The following is a 19,442-nucleotide window of genomic DNA, read 5'->3' on the forward strand; positions in this document are numbered from 1 at the left end:
TCATCTCAGGAACCATGCACTCAAAATGGCAACCATCTTTGGCAGCACTTATGTCTGTGAACAGACTTTTTCCAGAATGAAACATTTGAAATCTCCAACCAGATTTAGACTAACGGATGCACACTTGCATCACTTGTTACGACTAGCAGTGACAAATATGGAACCGGACATTGACCATCTCATTAGCCAAAAGCAGGCCCATAGTTCCCATTGAAATACTGGCAAGTTTGTTGATTTAACTTTACTGGAAAGTTTGTTGATTTAACTTTACTTGTTTTTCATTTTAAATATTGTATTTGTTCTCGTTTTGTTTCTTCACTTCAAAATAAGATATATGCAGTGTGCATAGGAATTTGTTCATAGTTTTTTTTTTAACTATAGTCCGGCCCTCCAACGGTCTGAGGGACAGTGAACTGGCCCCCTGTTTAAAAAGTTTGAGGACCCCTGGCCTAAAAAGCCCCGCTCGCTTATGGCAGCTACTGCATTACAATTATGTTTTGCGGAATCAATAACGTGGTTCATGATTTCAAGGTTGCAAGAGTCGATTTAGCATGCGCACCTAGTTTTTTTTTTAAATTACAGATATCGTTCAATAAGCACTCCACAGCATCTTTGTAACACGTCAACAATATTTTCCATGCATGTAACTGCTTATGAATGCCCGTTTGAACCGCAGTGAATTTGAGAGCGATACAACACAATTGCAATAAACTTGATTGAGCATCTGATGAGACACAGTACAGGGGCAATTACGTTTTGTGAGTTAATGCTGACGATGGTCACGAACGCCGGAATGGCAACCAAATAACGCGACACACACCCGAGCGGAATTCCACCACGTAGATGGAGCGATAAAATCAACTTGTGTGTGTGTGTGCAGGTCCAAGATGGATTGTTACACGGCAAGATCGTGAGAGATGGCTATGGGTTGGAGAGGCCTTCAAACCCGTAGTTGATTTATCAGGGCTGAAGACCATACATGAACATTATTGCATATGATGATAATGCGTGACGCGTGCGTTTGAAGTCCTGAATTATTTACCTTAGCCAGACAACATTGGCCGCAACAATTACTCTATCACTGATCTTGATCACATGCTCGAGTTTAGTTCATATAGATATATTTTTTCACGCTGCACGTGTTAAACTGGACCATTATGCTGCATGTGCTGTATCTATATACGATAAGGGCGCTCTATTGTACTGTACTTCTACGATCACCCGCCTATGATCCCCGACTTCACCAAAACCGCACTGACTCGCATGGCGAGATGTATGGCCAAGCAACCTTGACGACTCGCACGGCGTGGAAAGGCCCTCTCATCCAACAGGGGATTAACATAAATTGCTGCACATGTGTATGTATAGATTTAGTACGGTCACGAATGAGAGTAGCCATGCGGTCCTGATTCTGACCTGTCAGCCTGTCGTATCTCACTTGTTTAGAATATACATAACATCTCAATAATAAATGAATAGTAAACATCAATGCGCTGTACATGATTACAGTACCAGATCTGTGCACGTACACACTTTCACCGTATACATCAAATGTCAGGAAGATAAGCGGTACAGTTCGTTTACAATGTGCCACTGGGTCGTGAGCTCCTATAAAGTAATTCGAGGTATTTGGCTTGGATCAGAGACGTTCAGAGTGGGGGTGGCAGCGGGAGTGGGGCGGGCATGTGTCACGTTTCACCTGAGGTGGATGGATCGAGATTGTTGGAGGGGCTCACTGCCGCCGTGGTTTGTGTTCGCTATAAAACGCACCTTCTTGAGAGGCTTGCCTGGTCAAGTGTTTTGTCCAGCAGGTGGGCTGGCTGGCTGGCTGACCTGCGCACAACCGGATCGCATCACCAACCATCTCCCACCGCACGGGAACAACAGCGCCCGTGATAAACTCAGAGAGAGAGAGAGGTACGTGCTTGCTGGCGATTGCAGGTAATATCGTTATTTTAGTACGCGCCGTGAAGTTCTTGGAGACGCTCTGAAAAATATAATGCGAGGGAGGGGAAGTTTAAAGATGAGATCTTCAATGCTGATATTGCTTGTGAATGAAATCGTGCTGTATTGGTTGGCGTGCGCTGTGCTATGAACCCAGAGAACGGAATTCAATTCCCAGCCATGGTTTAACGACACGAGTGGCGGGTTATATCTGAACTGATGTTCGGGTCTACACAACTTCCACGTGCCACTTCACCAACTCACACTGACCAGCGTGGTGAAGTATGGTTAAACGAAAAAAACTTACTGACATGACATGGAAGAGTGCTTCATCCAGCAGTGGCTTTACATAAAGTATAGCAAACATTTCAAGTTGACATTGACAGTGTGTATCGTGCGTTGAGTTATAGCGTGCGTATCGAAAAGTGCCATTACATTGAGAGACTAAACAGCCGGGGGTAACACAGCCCCATTTCCAGAGCTCCAACGGGGTTTGTGCAAAGCCCCTTCTTTCCTCCTTCAGTTTGGCTATGAAGGAAATCATGTTGAAGCGCGTCCAAGACCGCTTTATGTGTCTCGGGACCTTGGCAATAGATCCGACGCAGTTGGATTCTGCACGTATCACAAAGTTTTTATTGTCAGAGTACTCGCTCACACGTTCTTGAGGTCGCATCATAACGTGAATAGGTGATGATGGGTGATTGAGTTTTATATTGATTGTGTTGCAACCTTTGTCAATGCATCGGCACTGTTTATATCGCTGGATCGTTAGAGATGGTGGTGGTTTCGCCAGGTCTTCGTCCAACATTGGATTGAGCATGGCTGCTGCTGATGATGATGATGAGGACAATAATTGATAGCCTTGAAAAATAACAGCCTTCTGTTAGGTCTGCCGTGGGTTTAATTGCGATAAACAATGCGTGTTATAACGTTGTCGCTTTTTATATTATTAAACAGTTTGAGGTGAGATTTTTTTGCAATGTAAATCGAAGATATGTTCAACTATACGAGGGGACAATAATTGTATTACATAATGTTTTAAGACATTGCGTTTCACTGCCCAAACGAACGTCGCGTGGCGTCTCTCTATCGTTTGCAGCACTGAGCCAGTGGTGGTAATTCCTCATGTTCATGGCAGTGTCGAGTCCATTCATCGTATGACCACTGTTGACATTCTACAAAGTGGAATGCCTTCTTATAGTATCGGTCTCCAACAGGATGGAGAATTGATTGGGGTCAGAGCCGAGTTTTGAACTCTCAATTGGCTCAGCTGTACATCCACTGCTGGGGGGGGGGGGATTTCACCATACTTCAGTAGTATGGGATTTCACCATACTTCAGTACGGGTTGGTGACACTAATGTTAGCAGAGGGCGGTGATCAAACTCAGGTAGCGGCGTTCATAACGCAGGGTGCAAACCACTGCGCCATCATTCCATCCCATAGTTGTACAGTGTTTATGTGCTATGAAGAAGGGCCATTGCTTGAAACGTCACCTGTTATGCTTTTCCTTTTAATGCAGCGTTATTGACGATCGTGTTGAGTTTGTTGATATTTGTGACCCAGTGGTTCGTACGTGCACGGTGCTAGTGCAGAAATACAATTAAGGCATTGTTTTAGAAGCGGGCTCAGGAGGCGCATTCTCTGTGTTAATGGTAACACTCAGCCGTTTAAAAATAGCCGGCGAGGCTGTTGTAGCGGTGGCTTTCTACCACACAACAAAGGCCACGGTGGAATGCACTTCACTTTGCGCCCAGCTCTTGGCGAACCACGAGGCCAGCGTTGATAGCCTTCTCACCCATCTGTCTGTCCCCCAGAGAGGTGCAACCAATTGAACGAATAACTTAGAAGAAGAACAATCAAGCATCTGATCAGATGTCTGTACAAATTAATAATAACCAATTTAGGGGTTCGTCAACCTTCTTTTTAAATTTACAAGTTATATGTTTTAACTCCAGCAATGAGTTCCTGATGTTCATCAGTATGAAAAAGTACCCTCCGTCCGAGATGAGCTTTTGTGGGGACAGTCCATATCGAGTGGAGTGGGAGAGGGGGGACGCGGTGGGCAAATGAGTCTTGTACGCAGCTCAATTTTCTAATTGGCCAGTTTAACACGTAGGCATTGACGACCAATATTATCCAGAAGTGAAGTTTTTAATTGGTCTTCTGACTTTTCACCAAAATATAGTTTTGGCTAAACATATGTCTGAGCCGTGGCATTGATATCCATCTCACGTGTGAAGGATGTGAAAATTGCGCTGGGGTCCGTCCACGCGACCATGGGGCCCCAATCGCCGTACGACCAACAATGAGGGGTGGGAATTGAACAGCCCTCTCCCGATTTAAATTCTAAGTACCAGGGTCCTTGACAACTTACGCTAACTTTATATTCCAGAGCCGTTCGTTACAGGCTATAGAATCATGATGTAATCGCGGAATTATTTCGCAACTTCTGGGGTAGAAAAAGTTGGAACTCAAATCAAAGACAAAAATGTGAAAAATACGCGAAAGCCGCCTAGCCGACTGCTAAGTTGTGCTTCGTGTGAGTTTGTTGGTCAGCTGATCATGGCTTACCGCTCTATTGTATAACACGTGTTATGCCTATCTTCGTGGATAAAAACAATGTATAGAGAATAAACAGACAAGAATCGGTTTACATTAATAAATATAAAGCAATTTATTCCATTAGTGTTTGGCGCCTTATTGAGCAATGTTTATTTGGAAACCACACTGCGGTAATGGGACGCAGGCCGATTGAGTAAGCGATTTCCGCTCGCATTGTTCGTACCGAAAGCAAACTTCCAAGTTATGCTTGTCCATAATATCCTTATTTGCATGTTATTTTATTAATATGCAAATTATTCCAGAAGTTTCCGTGATCGAATTTTGGACAATGCGACCATTTTAATCGGAGCCCATTTAGAACCCTTTGTGTATAGATGCATACAAATTTGCATAAAGTGTAAATTACATGTGAATTATTGTCGTTTAGATTAGTGGTATGCTATATGTTCTGTGGGCAGCTCATGGGTACTGATGTAATTAATGCTTTACAATGTGCCTAGTTATGATACCGGAACGCCTGCTTCGTATTCTACTGTATTACTAATGATTATTTTTCATTTAAAAAAATACAACATTCGTTGGTAAACGATTACAGCTCCCATAGTGTGAATATGAAAACAACATACATATAAGGGGCATTGGCACGAGCCATCGGGTACATGGGCGCCAGCAAAGCGCCTGGCCAATGCAGCAAATGCAAGTTGAGACATGTAAAAGGATAATGAGTTAAAGCCGACTTCCAGCTGAATGCCAAGATACTTGATTTAATTAGCGCTGCTGGTGGCGGTAACCCGACCACACAAGTCATGTCTCGGTGAAAGTGGCCTCGCAATTAATTGTCTAGCAGAGCAACAGCGGCGCGAGCGAAAGAAGGGACAAACGCACCACAACACATTTCACCCGATCCAGAGTGTGGAGCCATGCAGACCAGCAGCTACAATTATCGTTCGTACATTGTGTTCTAATAGTATCCATTTGTTCTTTGGAGTTGTTGTGTGGGTTTTAATTGATGCCTGTTCGCTACGAATAAAAAAAACATTCAATTTACAGTTCGGAAAAATCTCGTAAAAGTTATGTTTCATAATGTTGTTACTTACTCACCATCATTCTCTAAACAAAAAATACAACCCTGTGACATGGCATTGCCCTCGTGGACTTTGGAGGCTTATTTACATATAGAGAGTTTCCACAATGTTGATAAAATGTTGGTTTTATTGTACGATGGTAGCTATAAACTCAACATATTGTTGATAATATTATTTTATTTACGTGAAAATGCAATAATCACTAATGTTAGTGAAACCCGTACATCAGTCCCTTTACCCACACCCTCGGCCTCTCCTACAATCAACACTAATTTTACTGATCATAATGAAAGTGTAAGCATACTGAAGCACGTGTCATACCGATGTAGAGTCGATTAAAACGACATGTCCAGCATATATGGACTCAGGACTGTTTAAAAAAATAAAGCGATAAAGTGGTACAACCTATGTATTTAGGTGTAAGACGACAATATACATGAAGGTTTAGCAGGATATACCCACGCACTTGTAAGCACGTGTTATTATGCACACACATCTCTAGTGCCTTGTAGTCCAATCAAATATTTCCATACCAATTGCACACAATTCTCAAAAATGGCCGTGTTGATGTGTCGTTAAGATCCGCGTCAAGAGAAAGGGGGACGCAGTGCAGAAGGATGACTGAGCCAAGCAGGTCCAGCGCTGACACGGAGTCCCAAGATGACGATGTAGGCGTGCACGTGGGCGCCGCGGAGGAAGGCCGCGTCCCTTCTCCACCAGCCGCTCCAAGCAGCCTGGGCAGCTCAGGCACCTCAAGCTCCATCGTGCAGCCCCTCGTGCAGTCGAAGGCCGGCGTGGTCTTCTCGTCCCTCTATGCCATCAACTTGATCATGTTCGGCGCCACCTTTAAGTTTGCCGAGATCCTGAATCCCAACCATTCCGTGACCCATGCCGAAATGTACATCTTTCTGAGCATCATCGTGACCATTTCCATCCTGTACATGGTTGGCTTTGTGCTCCACATGCGCCGTGTTGACACAAGCAGCATTCCGATGGACCACCACGCTGGAGCCAAGTGGTTAAAAGGTAACCAACTCCGCACTTGCGTCATAAATCATGATGTATATTTGGATGCATGTTTTCATTGCTGTTGTCAGCCTGTAACTTCCAACTGATGGACAAAGGTCTCCCCCACTTTATTCCATTCCTTCCTTTCCTTAGTTGTTTTTGTCCAGTAAGGAATTCATAACTTTGTGATTTAACCTCGTTGTCATTTATTATGATACCTTCCTTTGGCTTCTTTGGCCTTCTCTGGGTCTCCAATCAGTAGTTAATTTTGTTCATCCCTCATCAGATGTGTTCATCCCGTGTCCTGCCAATTTCCACTGAATTAATTTTACTTTAGCAATGGTGACCCCTGTAATTGTCCTTATTTCTTAACCTATATATACGACTTACTCCTAAAATGCATTTTCCATAGATCGTTGGCAAACGTGTGGCCTTTTTTTAACCATAATTACTTTAAATAGAGCAGCATGAGATGACTACCGTGCCTGTGTCCCAACAGGTGGCCTGGCCTTATTTGCGCTGGCAACGGTCATTCTGGATGCGTTCCGCATTGGGTACTACACTGGCATGACACACTGCGAGTCTGTGGCCTTGGCCATATTCCCCGTCCTACAAGCCATATTCAGCATCATTTTGGTGAGAATACAATCTTCCCGTCATCACAAGTGTCAACATTTCATACAGATTAGGAAACACGGACTCAAAATCTATCATTCAAAATCTGAAACGATAGTGAAGTACTGTATGTGCATCTCATGCCCATTTACAGGCTGGTGATATGTACACCTTGTGCTGTGTAAGAACAATCATCACTGGAGTTCCCTAGGGTCGACTGCCATATGGCGATACAATGGTTGAGTTTAGATGTGATTTAAAGCACTTTGAGACACTTAAGCGTTTAAACACCCAGCTCCTGAAGAAATTCCCAGCACACGGAGCAAAACTTTGGACATCATGCCAAACAACACACGGTACAACCCAAAAACACTTTGGAGAGTGAATCAGCACAACCGTGTAAACCTGCACAGAAGCATTATCCCTACATATAATACACAAGCACTAAACTTGTGGATCTGCTGATGACACGACCCTAAGTACAGCTGATACAGCTTTGCCCAGCCTGTCAGGCTTGATAAAGGGATGCGAGGATAACCAGGTAGCTATCATACAAATCTACTGCAGGGAAACGTGGACGAACATCACTCATGATGTGGCCACAGCCCTGGTGGAGTAGGCCCGAAACAAATCAGGCGCCGTGTGCACTTTCACTTTGTGATAGAAATTAACGCACTCCATAATAAAGAATGCAATCCTGGTCTTTAATGCAATTTTTTCCAGGTGTTGCTGATGGTAAAGCATGGACAGGTGATCGGACTTCCAGTAGAAATTTGGAATAAGATTTCTGGTTTTTATTTTTGACTGCTGTAAGGTTAGCATTCGCTGTATGTGTGGTCGTGTATGTGGTCCAGATTAGCATGACATTATTTTTTACATGAATTTAGATGTAAATATTTTTGTTACAAAAAGTACATTTTAATTAGTTGTTTTTCTCCTTTTCTCAATGCTAGGTGTTACTACTTTGGGTTTATGGAAAATACTGTGTCCGAGAATGGCAGACTCTGGAAAGGTAATTTACTCAGCGGTTCTAATAACACAACATGATGAATAAGCAATCAATGCAAAATTTATGTCAATTAGCAATTAAGCATTTTTCACGTGTATAAGAATATTTGTCTGTAATTATTGCATCAATGTTTAAAGTTGCACAATGGAACGCATTTCGGAATAACAAACATAAGAGGACACATGAAATGGATGGTCAAATGATTGTTACCTGGCTCTGGTTGTGATGTTTTTCACATTTCTTTCTTCTGTTTTGTAGACTTGGCATGATGCACACTTTAGCAACGAGTATTTTAATATGGTTTAACACCGTTATTGAAGAATCTATAAAAGTTATCAAGGAGATAGATCATGCAACTGAAGTGCTACCTTCAAATGGTACGTAATTATATTGCTCACATTTAATATGAAATCACAAAAATGTTTTTTATACTTCATGCTCAGATAAAATCAATTGATTTAATGCAGTTCTGCATTTAAAACACACCCACACAGACATATCGTAATATAACATCAGACAATCTCACGTGCAATTTTTAAAAAAAATCTTCTTTGTTTTCCGTATGTACAAGTAAATATGGCACCAAATTAGGGGCAGGGGGCATATCACCCTCAGACTTAGCAGACTACAGATGAAGGATTAATGATGATGAACATGACAAACAGCATCTCACGATTTCAACCAGTGCACTTTGCACATTATTTTATTTTTATTATGTTTGTTTACCCAGGAAAACCTCACTGAGTCTCATGATTTTTCCTTTTTATAAGGGGGTCTGCCCACGTTTCGCAGTAGGGGGCGATGGTTGCTATCTCTAGTTGCGGGTAATTTTTTTTCAATTTGGACCCTGACCCTGGCACACGATGGCATAGTGTAATGGAATATTTAACGTCCAATGTGAAGCAGACAGCTCAGAGTGATCATATGGTTAATACACCCGCAGTAATAACCAGGGCAGCTGCTGGATTTGAACCGTAAAACTTTTGCCAGAACTGGAAAACGCCACCACTAGGCCAGTGTTCTTCACTAATTTTTAGAAGAGGGCCACTTTCGCCATCAGTGTGAGGGCCGTCACGCATTTGAAACCATTGGGGTTTGACAGCACGATCGAGGTGTTTTCACATTTGTGTATTGTCAGGAGCCGCACATTAGGGATCGCACTAAAGGCCACCAAAGGCCACCAGTGGTCCATGGGCCTTGCAATGAAGAACACTGCGTGAGGCCTTGTCACCGCCCAGTGAAGAAGCTACCTCGTGTACTATTCCATGACCACAGCGCCCCCACACACAAGAGACCGTTGGTTTTTTTTCTCTACCGCACATCTGCTTCATTGTTCTAGCCCCACTCACATACCCCTTAAGCTCCCCTACTTCTCCGCCCTCCCCCCGTTGCGACATCATTTAGTCCCAGCTACTTGACAAATGGTTGCACTGCCCATGTGTACACGCATCATCTCAGCAGTGTCCCAAATAGTTTCCTGTGCACAAGTATCTCTTGGTAGATTGATGTATATGATGACAGCAGTCTGACAATACAATGGCTGTGTACCCTAGATATGTATTATTGAGTTTGCGCTGTTTTTTGATCTCATGATGTAAAGTAATTCCTTGGGTATTCTCAGGCAATCGCCCTATGTTCATCATGGGGTTGGTCGTAGCAAAATCATCAGTTCGCGTACCAATCAAGTCATAACATCGGATCTGTTTAGTTATAACCCTACCATCTCCATTGTTACCTCTACCATTCATTGACCAATCTTGAATTTGGAGCTTTTGTGACTGCTCAACAATTACCGTTAAAGGGCCCCATAACTGTTTGTAATACTTTAGCATTACTCTATGTAAATTCTATCTCAACAAAGGTGTTTGCAGTGAATTAACTTATCACAGACCACTGTCTTGACTTCCTCTGTCTGACTGAGGCCTGGCATAGGCCTCTTTACTATTTTTAACTGAACGAGGTGACTCCATCTGGTTTCTCTTTTTGCGAGAAACCACGGTCATTAGGTAGGGGGGGGGGGGCTGGCTTTATTTAATGCAAATTTTGCAATTGTAAAACCTGGCCCATTGCCAACGTTCCAGTCATTTGAGCACCTGGCATTAGATTCGAGGCCAATTTGTACCCAGCCGGCATTGTTAATATTGCTCTATCACCCTTCAAAGTTAATTTTGAAAATTCCTTTCAGAGTTTTCGGATTATCTGTCGTCGGTGTGTGCTCGTTCTCAACGGATTCTCATAATTGGTGACTTTAATGTTCATGTTCATACACCATCCAAACCTCATGTCAGGTACTTTTTGGCCATCCTTGACTCTTGGTTTCACCCAGCATGTCAAACAGTCAACACAGTCAGGTGAACATACTTTAAATTAGTTTTTTTCTCTTGGGCTTTCACTATCTGAACTGACTGTGATCCAGGAATCTCAGACCACTCTTTGGTCTTCTTTGATATATCCCTGCCCCTCCCGGTCCTTCTATTAAATAGCACATTTCATTTATCAAAATTACATCTATCACCCTGCCTCTCTCACAGATTTACAATTATATAACTGTGTTCTATCAGAGATCCTGGATTATTTGGCTACCCTCCGAACCTGTTGGATATCTTCCCATCACCCTTTGCCATGGTACACTGCAGAATTGAGGGTGGAAAAATATGTCTGTAAAGCAGAACGTGCTTGGAGAAAGTCCGACCTTACCATTCATCATAAAATATTTAAAGAATAGCTTTTTACTTAGCATAACAATATTACCTTGGCAAAATTCTCCTACATTGCTGGTCGCATTGCAAATAGTGATAACAATCCTCGGACCTTCTCTTCCTATATCAGTTAACTATTGAAAAAGGATCTAAAGGCAATCTCCACTCCTGTGCTGATTTCTGTACTAAAATTCAAGAGTTTTTTCACGATAAAGTTTCCATTATCCGGTCCAAATTACTGCCTATTCCCTCTGTTCCCTCTCTTTCCTACTTGCCTCCGGCTCAGTTTGAGGACATATTGTTGACCGAGTTTTCTGCAATTTCAACTACACAACTCATTTCTTTATTTGCTGTCTCTCGACCTACCAGCTGTCTACTGGATCCCTTCCCTTCAAGGGTATTAAAGAACAATTCCGTGATATTGAGGCCGTTTATCCTCAGTCTTCTCAACAGGTCTCTCAATACCAGCACAGTTCCTGACATTTTAAAGATGGCTGCGGTCACCCCACTTTAACACAAATTCAGATCTTGATCCCAAGCTTCCGGAAAATGTTTGCCTAATATCTAACCTTCCGTATTTGTCTACACTTCTGGAACGATTTGTGGTCACTCGTTTACATCAGCACCCGGCCTCAAACGATCTATTTGGCCACTTTCATTCAGGGTTTGGACCTGCACATAGCACCAAAACTGCTCTGGTAAGGGTGGTCAATCATTATTTAAGTTTGTCAGTAGATGAAGGGTTTGTCAACCTCCTCATTCTGCTAGATCTAAGCCCGACATTTGACTTCATTGATCACGGGGTTCTCCTTTAGCGACTGTAAGTTTCAATGGGGATCTCTGGCATAGTTTTGTTGTGGTTCCACGCTCACTAAAATAAACATAGGTACTTCATCACAAAGGGTGGCTTCAAGTCACCAATTACACCGGTTCTCTGCGATGTTCCGCAGGGATCTGTGCTTGGCCCATCACTTTTTAGCATCTTCATGGCACCACTCGGTATTCTGCTCTGACGTCTTGGCTTATCCAAGCATTGCTATGCAGATGACACTCAAATTTATATCCAGTTAGGCCCAGACTATGCAACATCTTTTTTCTGCGCTAGCTGCATCACTAACAGTAGTGAATTTATGGTTGCACCAAAAGTTTTGCTACCCAATGCCGACAAGACCGAAGCCATATTAATTGGCTCCCCTCTGCATCTTTCTAAAATTGGTTCACCTTGTTTGTTGATTCATGGTTACGATGTCTGCCCCACACGGGAGGTCAGACACCTTGGTGTTCAGTTTGACCAGTAATTAACCTTTGAGGCAAATATAAATAAGGTGGTTAAAATTTACTTTTCCATCTAATATATAATACCAGAATGCATCGCGTCCTGTCACCTGCTAACCTAGAGAGGCTGATCCATGCTTTTCCCTTATCCTGACTGATTACTGCAACGCCTTACTGGCTGGGATTCCGAGTAAAGTACTGGGCAGACCCCAGCTTGTTCAGAATGCAACTGCTAGAGTGCTTACAGGTACACCACTACGTGAGCACATTACACCAGTCCTCTTATCTCTTCGTTGGCTACCAGTCAAATTCCGAGTGGATTTTAAGATAATGCTATTCACCTTTAAGGCTTTAAGAGGGCTCACCCTATATTATTTTAGGAACTAATCCATTTATATATTCCATCATTATCTTTAAGATATTTTGATCTCCAACTGCTCAGCACTCCCAGGTCTTGGTTGCGCTGTTTTGGTCATCGGGATTTTGTTAGCATGGCACTCAAACTATGGAATGCCTTGCCACTTGAAATCAGGCAGAGTCGGTCGACATATTTAAGTCTGCTTGGAAAACCCATCTCTTTAAACTGGCCTTCCATCTTTAGTTTGGTCGGTTGCCCTGGTTCTGTTTTTGTGTCCTGCTGTTTATGCATTGCGTATTGGGATCCTTGGACAGAATGCACAATATAAATTTGAATTATTGTTATTTTTACCAGCATGAAAGGATAAACAATTTAATAGTATATCGTTGGTTATTAAAAAACACAATGAAAATAACACATATAATATGGCCTGGGGTGGTTGTGGAGTGGTTTTTGCATGCTGTATTATGAACCTGGCAACCTGAATTTATTCCTGACCACAACTTAAGTGGTGAGGAATATCTAAACCTGTGTGTGGCACTCCTCCTTCACAAACCTGCAGACCAGACATGGTGAAGTATGGTCTAACAGCTGCCATCCCATGGGTAATGGAAGGCATGAAAGTTGCTCGTACATTTCTGTGAAAATATAATAATATTCGTAAAATTGGTCTATGGATGTGAAGTGGTGGTGAAGTGGTTACCGCACTGCGCTCTAAATCCATTACCCTCAACTCCAATTAGATTTTCGACCGTCAGTGACGAGGGACATCTGAACCAGTCCTGAGCTTTTCCTTCACTAAGCCACACTGGCCAGCAGAGTGAAGTATGGTCAAACAACCTGCATGCCCGACAGTGTGGGGGAGGCCTCTATCAGTAGTGAATTGACGAAGGGCTGTAAATCATTTGTATTATTATTACTATTATTATACTCAAATATCGTCATGGTACATATTTATTTTCACAGATCTAAAATGTGTTCTAAAACATTGTTTTTGTATTTACAGTAACATACAACGAAACGGGATGCACATGTGAGATGAACTTCTGCCAGATGTTCTATGACAGCGTGCTATTTCTGGATCCTTTCAACATTGAATTCAGCCTCTTTTCCTCTGCCATGCTGTACGTGATGTGGAAGAACGTGGGTCGGACAGACGCTCACAGTGTGTGTGAACCACACGTAAAGCCCAAGATGCGAATGGACAATGTGCTGTTGGGACCCATCTTTGGAATAGTTGTTTTGGCATCAACGCTTGTTGTTCTGGTCACAGTTGAAGTGCAAGTCAGGACTCCTGCAACTAAAGGACAGGCACTCTCAATGTATTACCTATATGGCGTAGTAATTTACTCATCTATGGCAATCTGTGCTGTTGCAGGATTAGTAATATACAAGTTAGGAAACAGTGGTTTGAGGAATGATAAAAATGTAGTGAGAAACCTCGATGTCCTCCTGCTCATTGGCTCATCAATTGGACTTTTTACTTCTGCCTACTTCTCCGTCATTGCCGCAGGGTTTAGCTTGAATCCTGAAACGAATTTCCCTGCATTGGTAATGGCAGCTGCATTGTGCAAAATCGTTGAACTCATTTCTCAGAATCTCTTTATAATCGAAGGGCTTCACCGTATTCCGAGGACCGTGTTGGTGCACGACCAGAGAAGCAGCCCCACTCAGCGCATATCTATAGAGGCTGACAACGGGGCATTTGAAAGTGACAGTCCGTCAGTGTTCACGCCAGTTTCTCAGCGCAAGCTCCATCTGAATGCACCCAATTTCAGAGCAGCGCAAGACGCAGAGATATTCAGCAATACACTGCCATCCACACCAAAATGTTTGAACAATTTTGATGGCATCGGCGATGCATTTGAGGTGGGAAACTCTTCTCGGGAAGCAACAGAGATAGCAATTTCCCCCATGTCACAGCACAGACTGCAGTTTCAAATGAGCGAAGATTTAAATGACGTCGTGAGCAACTCTTTAAAAGAAAGGAGTGAATGTGTTACCCAAGCAGAGAGCATTGGCAGCTTGACAACAGACAGCTCCAACAGGTCTTCAAGAACTGCAAGGCCACCGTTGGATGCCAAAACATACATAATTAAAAACTTCACCATCTATTTGTTGCTATGCAACATGTCGGTAAGTCATATGATGTGGATAATTACGCGACTTTCGCTTTGAATCCATGTTTTTAGGATGTAATTTCATTCAATTATGTACTTGATGATTCATAGCATTTCTGCAAAATAGATTTATTTAATTAAAACCACTTATTTTAATGGATCCATGTTAACAAGTAATGCCATTGTTGACTTTGTTGTGTTGAAAGTTGACCAACCGTGTTACTAATAATACTGATGTATTGATAATGAAATCAACACATCGATGTGCCCAGAAAGGATTTTTCTCCATGTGTACATATTGCCTGCGATAACGTTTGGAACAGAAACATGGATACTTACAAAGAATATGGGACAAGACCTGAAGAGTTTTCAAAAAAAGAATGGATAGATGCATGGGCGGTGACACGGCCTAGCCGTGCTACCTAGTGGCTTACCTAGTGGTAGCACGTTTGCCCTTTGATGTAGAGCTTCACGGTTCAAATCCAGCTGCCGTCCTAGTTATTACTGCGGGTGTAATAACCATAAAGATACATGCCGTTTGCTTCAAAGTGAACACTAGAGATCCCTGATGTCATTCACACAAGTAGTTGGAATTATAGATAGCAACGATCGCAGACTGGCTTGGGCAGGATACATGGCTGGGGATGGAATGGTAGCCAAAAGGGAACACGCTTGAATGCATGACCACCACAGAGATGTCGTGATGAAATTAGCTTACGTGCAGGAAAGAGATGAATTATGAACGATTATGATGTGACTAATGTTGTCATTTTTTCTTTCCCTACTTCAACCCCTTGTCGTTATCTACCCCCCTCCCTTTCCCCTCCAGCTGTGGATCATAACAGCCTTCGGTGAACGGCTGCACCTCATTAATAATATAGGGGACCAGTTTTATGGATTCTCAGCGTGGGTAGTCGCCATTAATTTTTCCATCCCGCTTGGAGTCTTCTATCGCATGCATTCAGTGGCCAGCCTCTTTGAGGTGTTCTGCACCACTTAAGAGGGCCCCAGGTGCCTCGAAGCACAGCTGCAAGCCGTGCTCCCCAGTACGCCACACGTGATTATGCAAACATCTCCAGAGATTTTGCACACGCAGGATTTTAGGAGCTTATATATTTTGTGTATATGAGAGTATTATACCCTCGCAGGGTGATGCGTATGGGCATTTAAAGCAGAATGTGGGGCCCTGCCAAGCATGTGTCATGGGTTTATAACATTTTGGTGCATATTCTGTGATATTGTAATACAGTAGAATATGAATACGCACACACCCTAAAACTAAACTATTTTATTTACCAGGTAAAGCCCACTGAGCTATGAGCTCTTTTTCAGAAGCGACCTAGCCACAAATAATAACTCACCTAAGTAGCTTATCTTGTGGAAATGTATAGCAGCCAAATACTCTAAATGCGTGTTTCTAAATGTGGAGAAAAAAAACGGAGGACCCGGAGAAACATCCACGCGACCATGGGGAGAACATGCAAATATACAGGCCTCGGGGTCGGGATCGAACCTACGACCTCCTGCATACCAGGCGACGGAGATAACATCTTGGCACCACGGCCAGGTGTGCTTATATCCCGAGTGTGATTTAACAGAAGTTAAAAAAAATTAACCCGTAAAAACAAAGTTTTTCACTATAAATCCTTTATATGCGTGGCGGCTAGAGTCCTCTCGTCCTCTGGCTTGAGATGGCTGCCACTTATGAGTCAGATGATTGCCTGCCACCATTAAGCAATTGGTAATTAAAAATAAAAAAAATCATAAAAAGTATAAAATTTTGCACATTTTTTTTTACGAAAATTAATTGTCACGCACAACGAGTCTGTGTGCAAAATGTCAGCTCGATTGGATCACGGGAAGTGGGTTAAAAAACGACCGAAAGATTTGCACGGTCGTAAGCAAGCAAGCACGCAAGCAAGCAAGCGAACTTAATATAAAGGATTTAATGAAAGTGATTTCCAGCTCAACAATGTGGTGGTGCTCGTCTCCTGTTTGCAGCCTTGAGCTAGTGGTGCAAATTCCACATTCCTTTGGTGGGGGGGGGGGGGGGGAGGGACCAACACTGTTAACTTTCCCAAAAAGTGATAGTTATTGTATTGGCCACAGAGGGATGATGGGTTGAGTCAACTCCTCAGTCAGGATATGAAATGCGCCAACTTCCGATTGTGATCTGCTCACTTTACCACCTGAGTTACCTGGCCGGTTTGCCTCTCCTCCCCACCCACCATGAGTGTATTATAAGCATGTGTTGCTTATAATAGAACTGTGCTTATATACAGTGTGTTTATGTCCAGCTATTAATGTCATGTCATTGGCATATACAACATGCTAAACCCTTCTCTTGCATAGAAATATGTTTTGAAAATAAATACTGTATATACGTCATGAATACACTCAAATAAATAAAAAATGTTTTTATTATAGTCAAATTATTGACCAAACATTTTAAATGTTAGAATTTTGTAAGTGTGTGTGGGGTAATTTTTGCATTTAAAACGGTGGTAGTTATGGGGATTGTAAGGTGGTAAATGTTATCATAAAATAATTGTAAATATTAAATATTGTACATTTCTATACTGGCTTCTCTAAAAGCAAAATATACCAAAGGGCTACTAACAATTGCATATCCTCATATTTAAAATATATTGTTTACTATATTTACATTCAGAATGTGAATTTTTTTTTAATTAAATGAATTGAATAAGTGACATCTTCGAAGGACACTTATACTGTAATTGAATTATAGTCGTCATGGTAATGGACTAATGGTTCACTGATGACAGATTTACACAATTTAGAAGTGAACACCATGTTCCTTATCAAATGAAGAAAATTATGCTGGTTCATTTGACAACGCTGGGTGTATTTACACTCTGGATGTTTCGTGTATTTACTTTGGTTGAATTTTGAGTAATAGACGTGCATTTAAATGCCAATAAAATGTGCTTTAAAATCATGTCTCTTGTTCCAATTAATGATGTATATTAAACATTGTCTAAATGGGCACGCAACAGTCTGAAATTAACTAGATATTCATTCAAATGTATCGATACAACTTATGACGTGCAAAACAGTGAGCTCAAAGATATCATCAACTGAAGCCAAGGTTATGTCAGGCCATAGACAACGAAATGTATACTTCATTCTAATTTAGAAATGTTAAATTACAGTTGCTTGGATAATACATGCTGACTGAATATCTGAGCAGTGAATGCTGATGGACTCATGGCTGATGTGTGAAGGGTGACATGAAGATAATTATATAGGCGAGAAAGATTACATGTCAGGCTTTCAGGAAGTAAATTTTTTCCCTTTGCAGTTCAGGTTATATTTAGAGAAACTGCACTAAATTTAGAAGCTCCCTCATTCTGCATCCCTTTCCCATGCAAATACTTATGTTGCTTTTAATCCAGCAATATGGCCCTTTGCTCTTGCATGCTTGCATCACTATACAACAAAGGGCATGAAATTACAGCACTAAGTGTGTTGGGCATGGCAGGGACTATTGTATCAAATGGTAATGCTCAAGCTAAGAATAGTCCCAGGAAGATGTCAACATCCCTGGCTCTCTTCGGATTAAACCCGTGCAAGAGCTTGTCAAGTTATATAGTTCATCTTTCTGTCCTGTGCAAGATAATGAAGCCATATTCAAATGCAGTAAATGTTACTGCAAATCGTAATGAGCAACGTTTTTGGAATCCTGTCCCCCATTTTCTGTATCGTCAAAAATTTTGGCGAATAATGATTTTTGCTGACATCACAACCTCCAGTCTTAAAAAAAAAATCCCCAAAATTCCATGAATAGTTTTATATAGCGTTCATGAAAATTGCATCTCACAATTTCTGATGAACCACAGACAAAGCTGGAAGGGCGGCAGGCGGTGAGCCGGGAATCAGCAATTTCTCCGCAGTTCTCTATATATCAATATTTTCAGCCATTGGTGAATGTTTATACATGTTGGGGGGACACCTGAAAAATCCAGAGAAAACCCACGCACGTGAGGGGGCAACACTCTATCCCATATAGAAGAGACAGATGACATCAGTCAACATTTTGTTGTACTGAATGCCACTAGCAAGCGAGGGTATGGCGCATTGGTGCCCACGGAAACGGAGTTTCGTGGCATTTTGTCATTTGTCCGATCTACCAACCCCCCAAAGTGCTGGATTACAGGCGTACCCTCTAATTGTCATAGTGCGCAGACATTCAAAATTCCACTGCTGGATGAAGGCCTTCCAATGCCTTTCATCACCACGTTGGTCAGTGTGGGTGGGTTTAAGGGGGGTAGCTAGGACTGATTTAGATATCACTCGCTACTGATGGCAGCCACGGCTGAGAATCAATCTCACATTACCTGGGTTCAGAACACAATGTGCAAACCATTTTACCACCACTACACCCATTCATCTACCGTACCTGCTTTTACATTATATTATGTCATGTCACCTCCACTTTCAACAAGAGACGTGTAATCTCAGTGGGCACTCGTGACATTCACTGTCGTACTTCCTCTGTGCAAGTGTATTACCGGGTCGGTCGGCGTACAAAGCGTCTATGTGTTCTTTATTCTCACATGTCTCATCTTCCTCCACTACTCTCCAGTCAATGAACACTCGCCTGCTTAACACGAACAAAAACAGTCGGTCTCTCTGTCTTTGATGTGTGCAGTAGCACACAACACAAACACATAGAGCAGGTATATTATCTCGAACCGATTCTCATTAGTCATCATTCCAAGCGCGCATCATCTTCATCATGCTC

General features: G+C 42.3%; 1 protein-coding gene across 1 annotated transcript; it reads left to right on the forward strand.

Moving 5' to 3' along the window:
* Positions 1-1,730: 1,730 nt before the first annotated feature.
* On the forward strand, positions 1,731-17,616 carry LOC133343448 (proton channel OTOP2-like). The gene is made up of 7 exons (XM_061553073.1): positions 1,731-1,917; positions 6,174-6,619; positions 7,101-7,237; positions 8,170-8,228; positions 8,484-8,602; positions 13,564-14,693; positions 15,507-17,616. Exons 2-7 carry the CDS (start codon positions 6,211-6,213, stop codon positions 15,675-15,677), a joined length of 2,025 nt encoding a protein of 674 aa, XP_061409057.1. The 5' UTR covers positions 1,731-1,917; positions 6,174-6,210; the 3' UTR covers positions 15,678-17,616.
* Positions 17,617-19,442: the final 1,826 nt, after the last annotated feature.

Source organism: Lethenteron reissneri, chromosome 17 (genome assembly GCF_015708825.2).
Source record: "Lethenteron reissneri isolate LAM-NWPU_2019-01 chromosome 17, ASM1570882v1, whole genome shotgun sequence".
NCBI classification, from domain to species: domain Eukaryota; kingdom Metazoa; phylum Chordata; class Hyperoartia; order Petromyzontiformes; family Petromyzontidae; genus Lethenteron; species Lethenteron reissneri.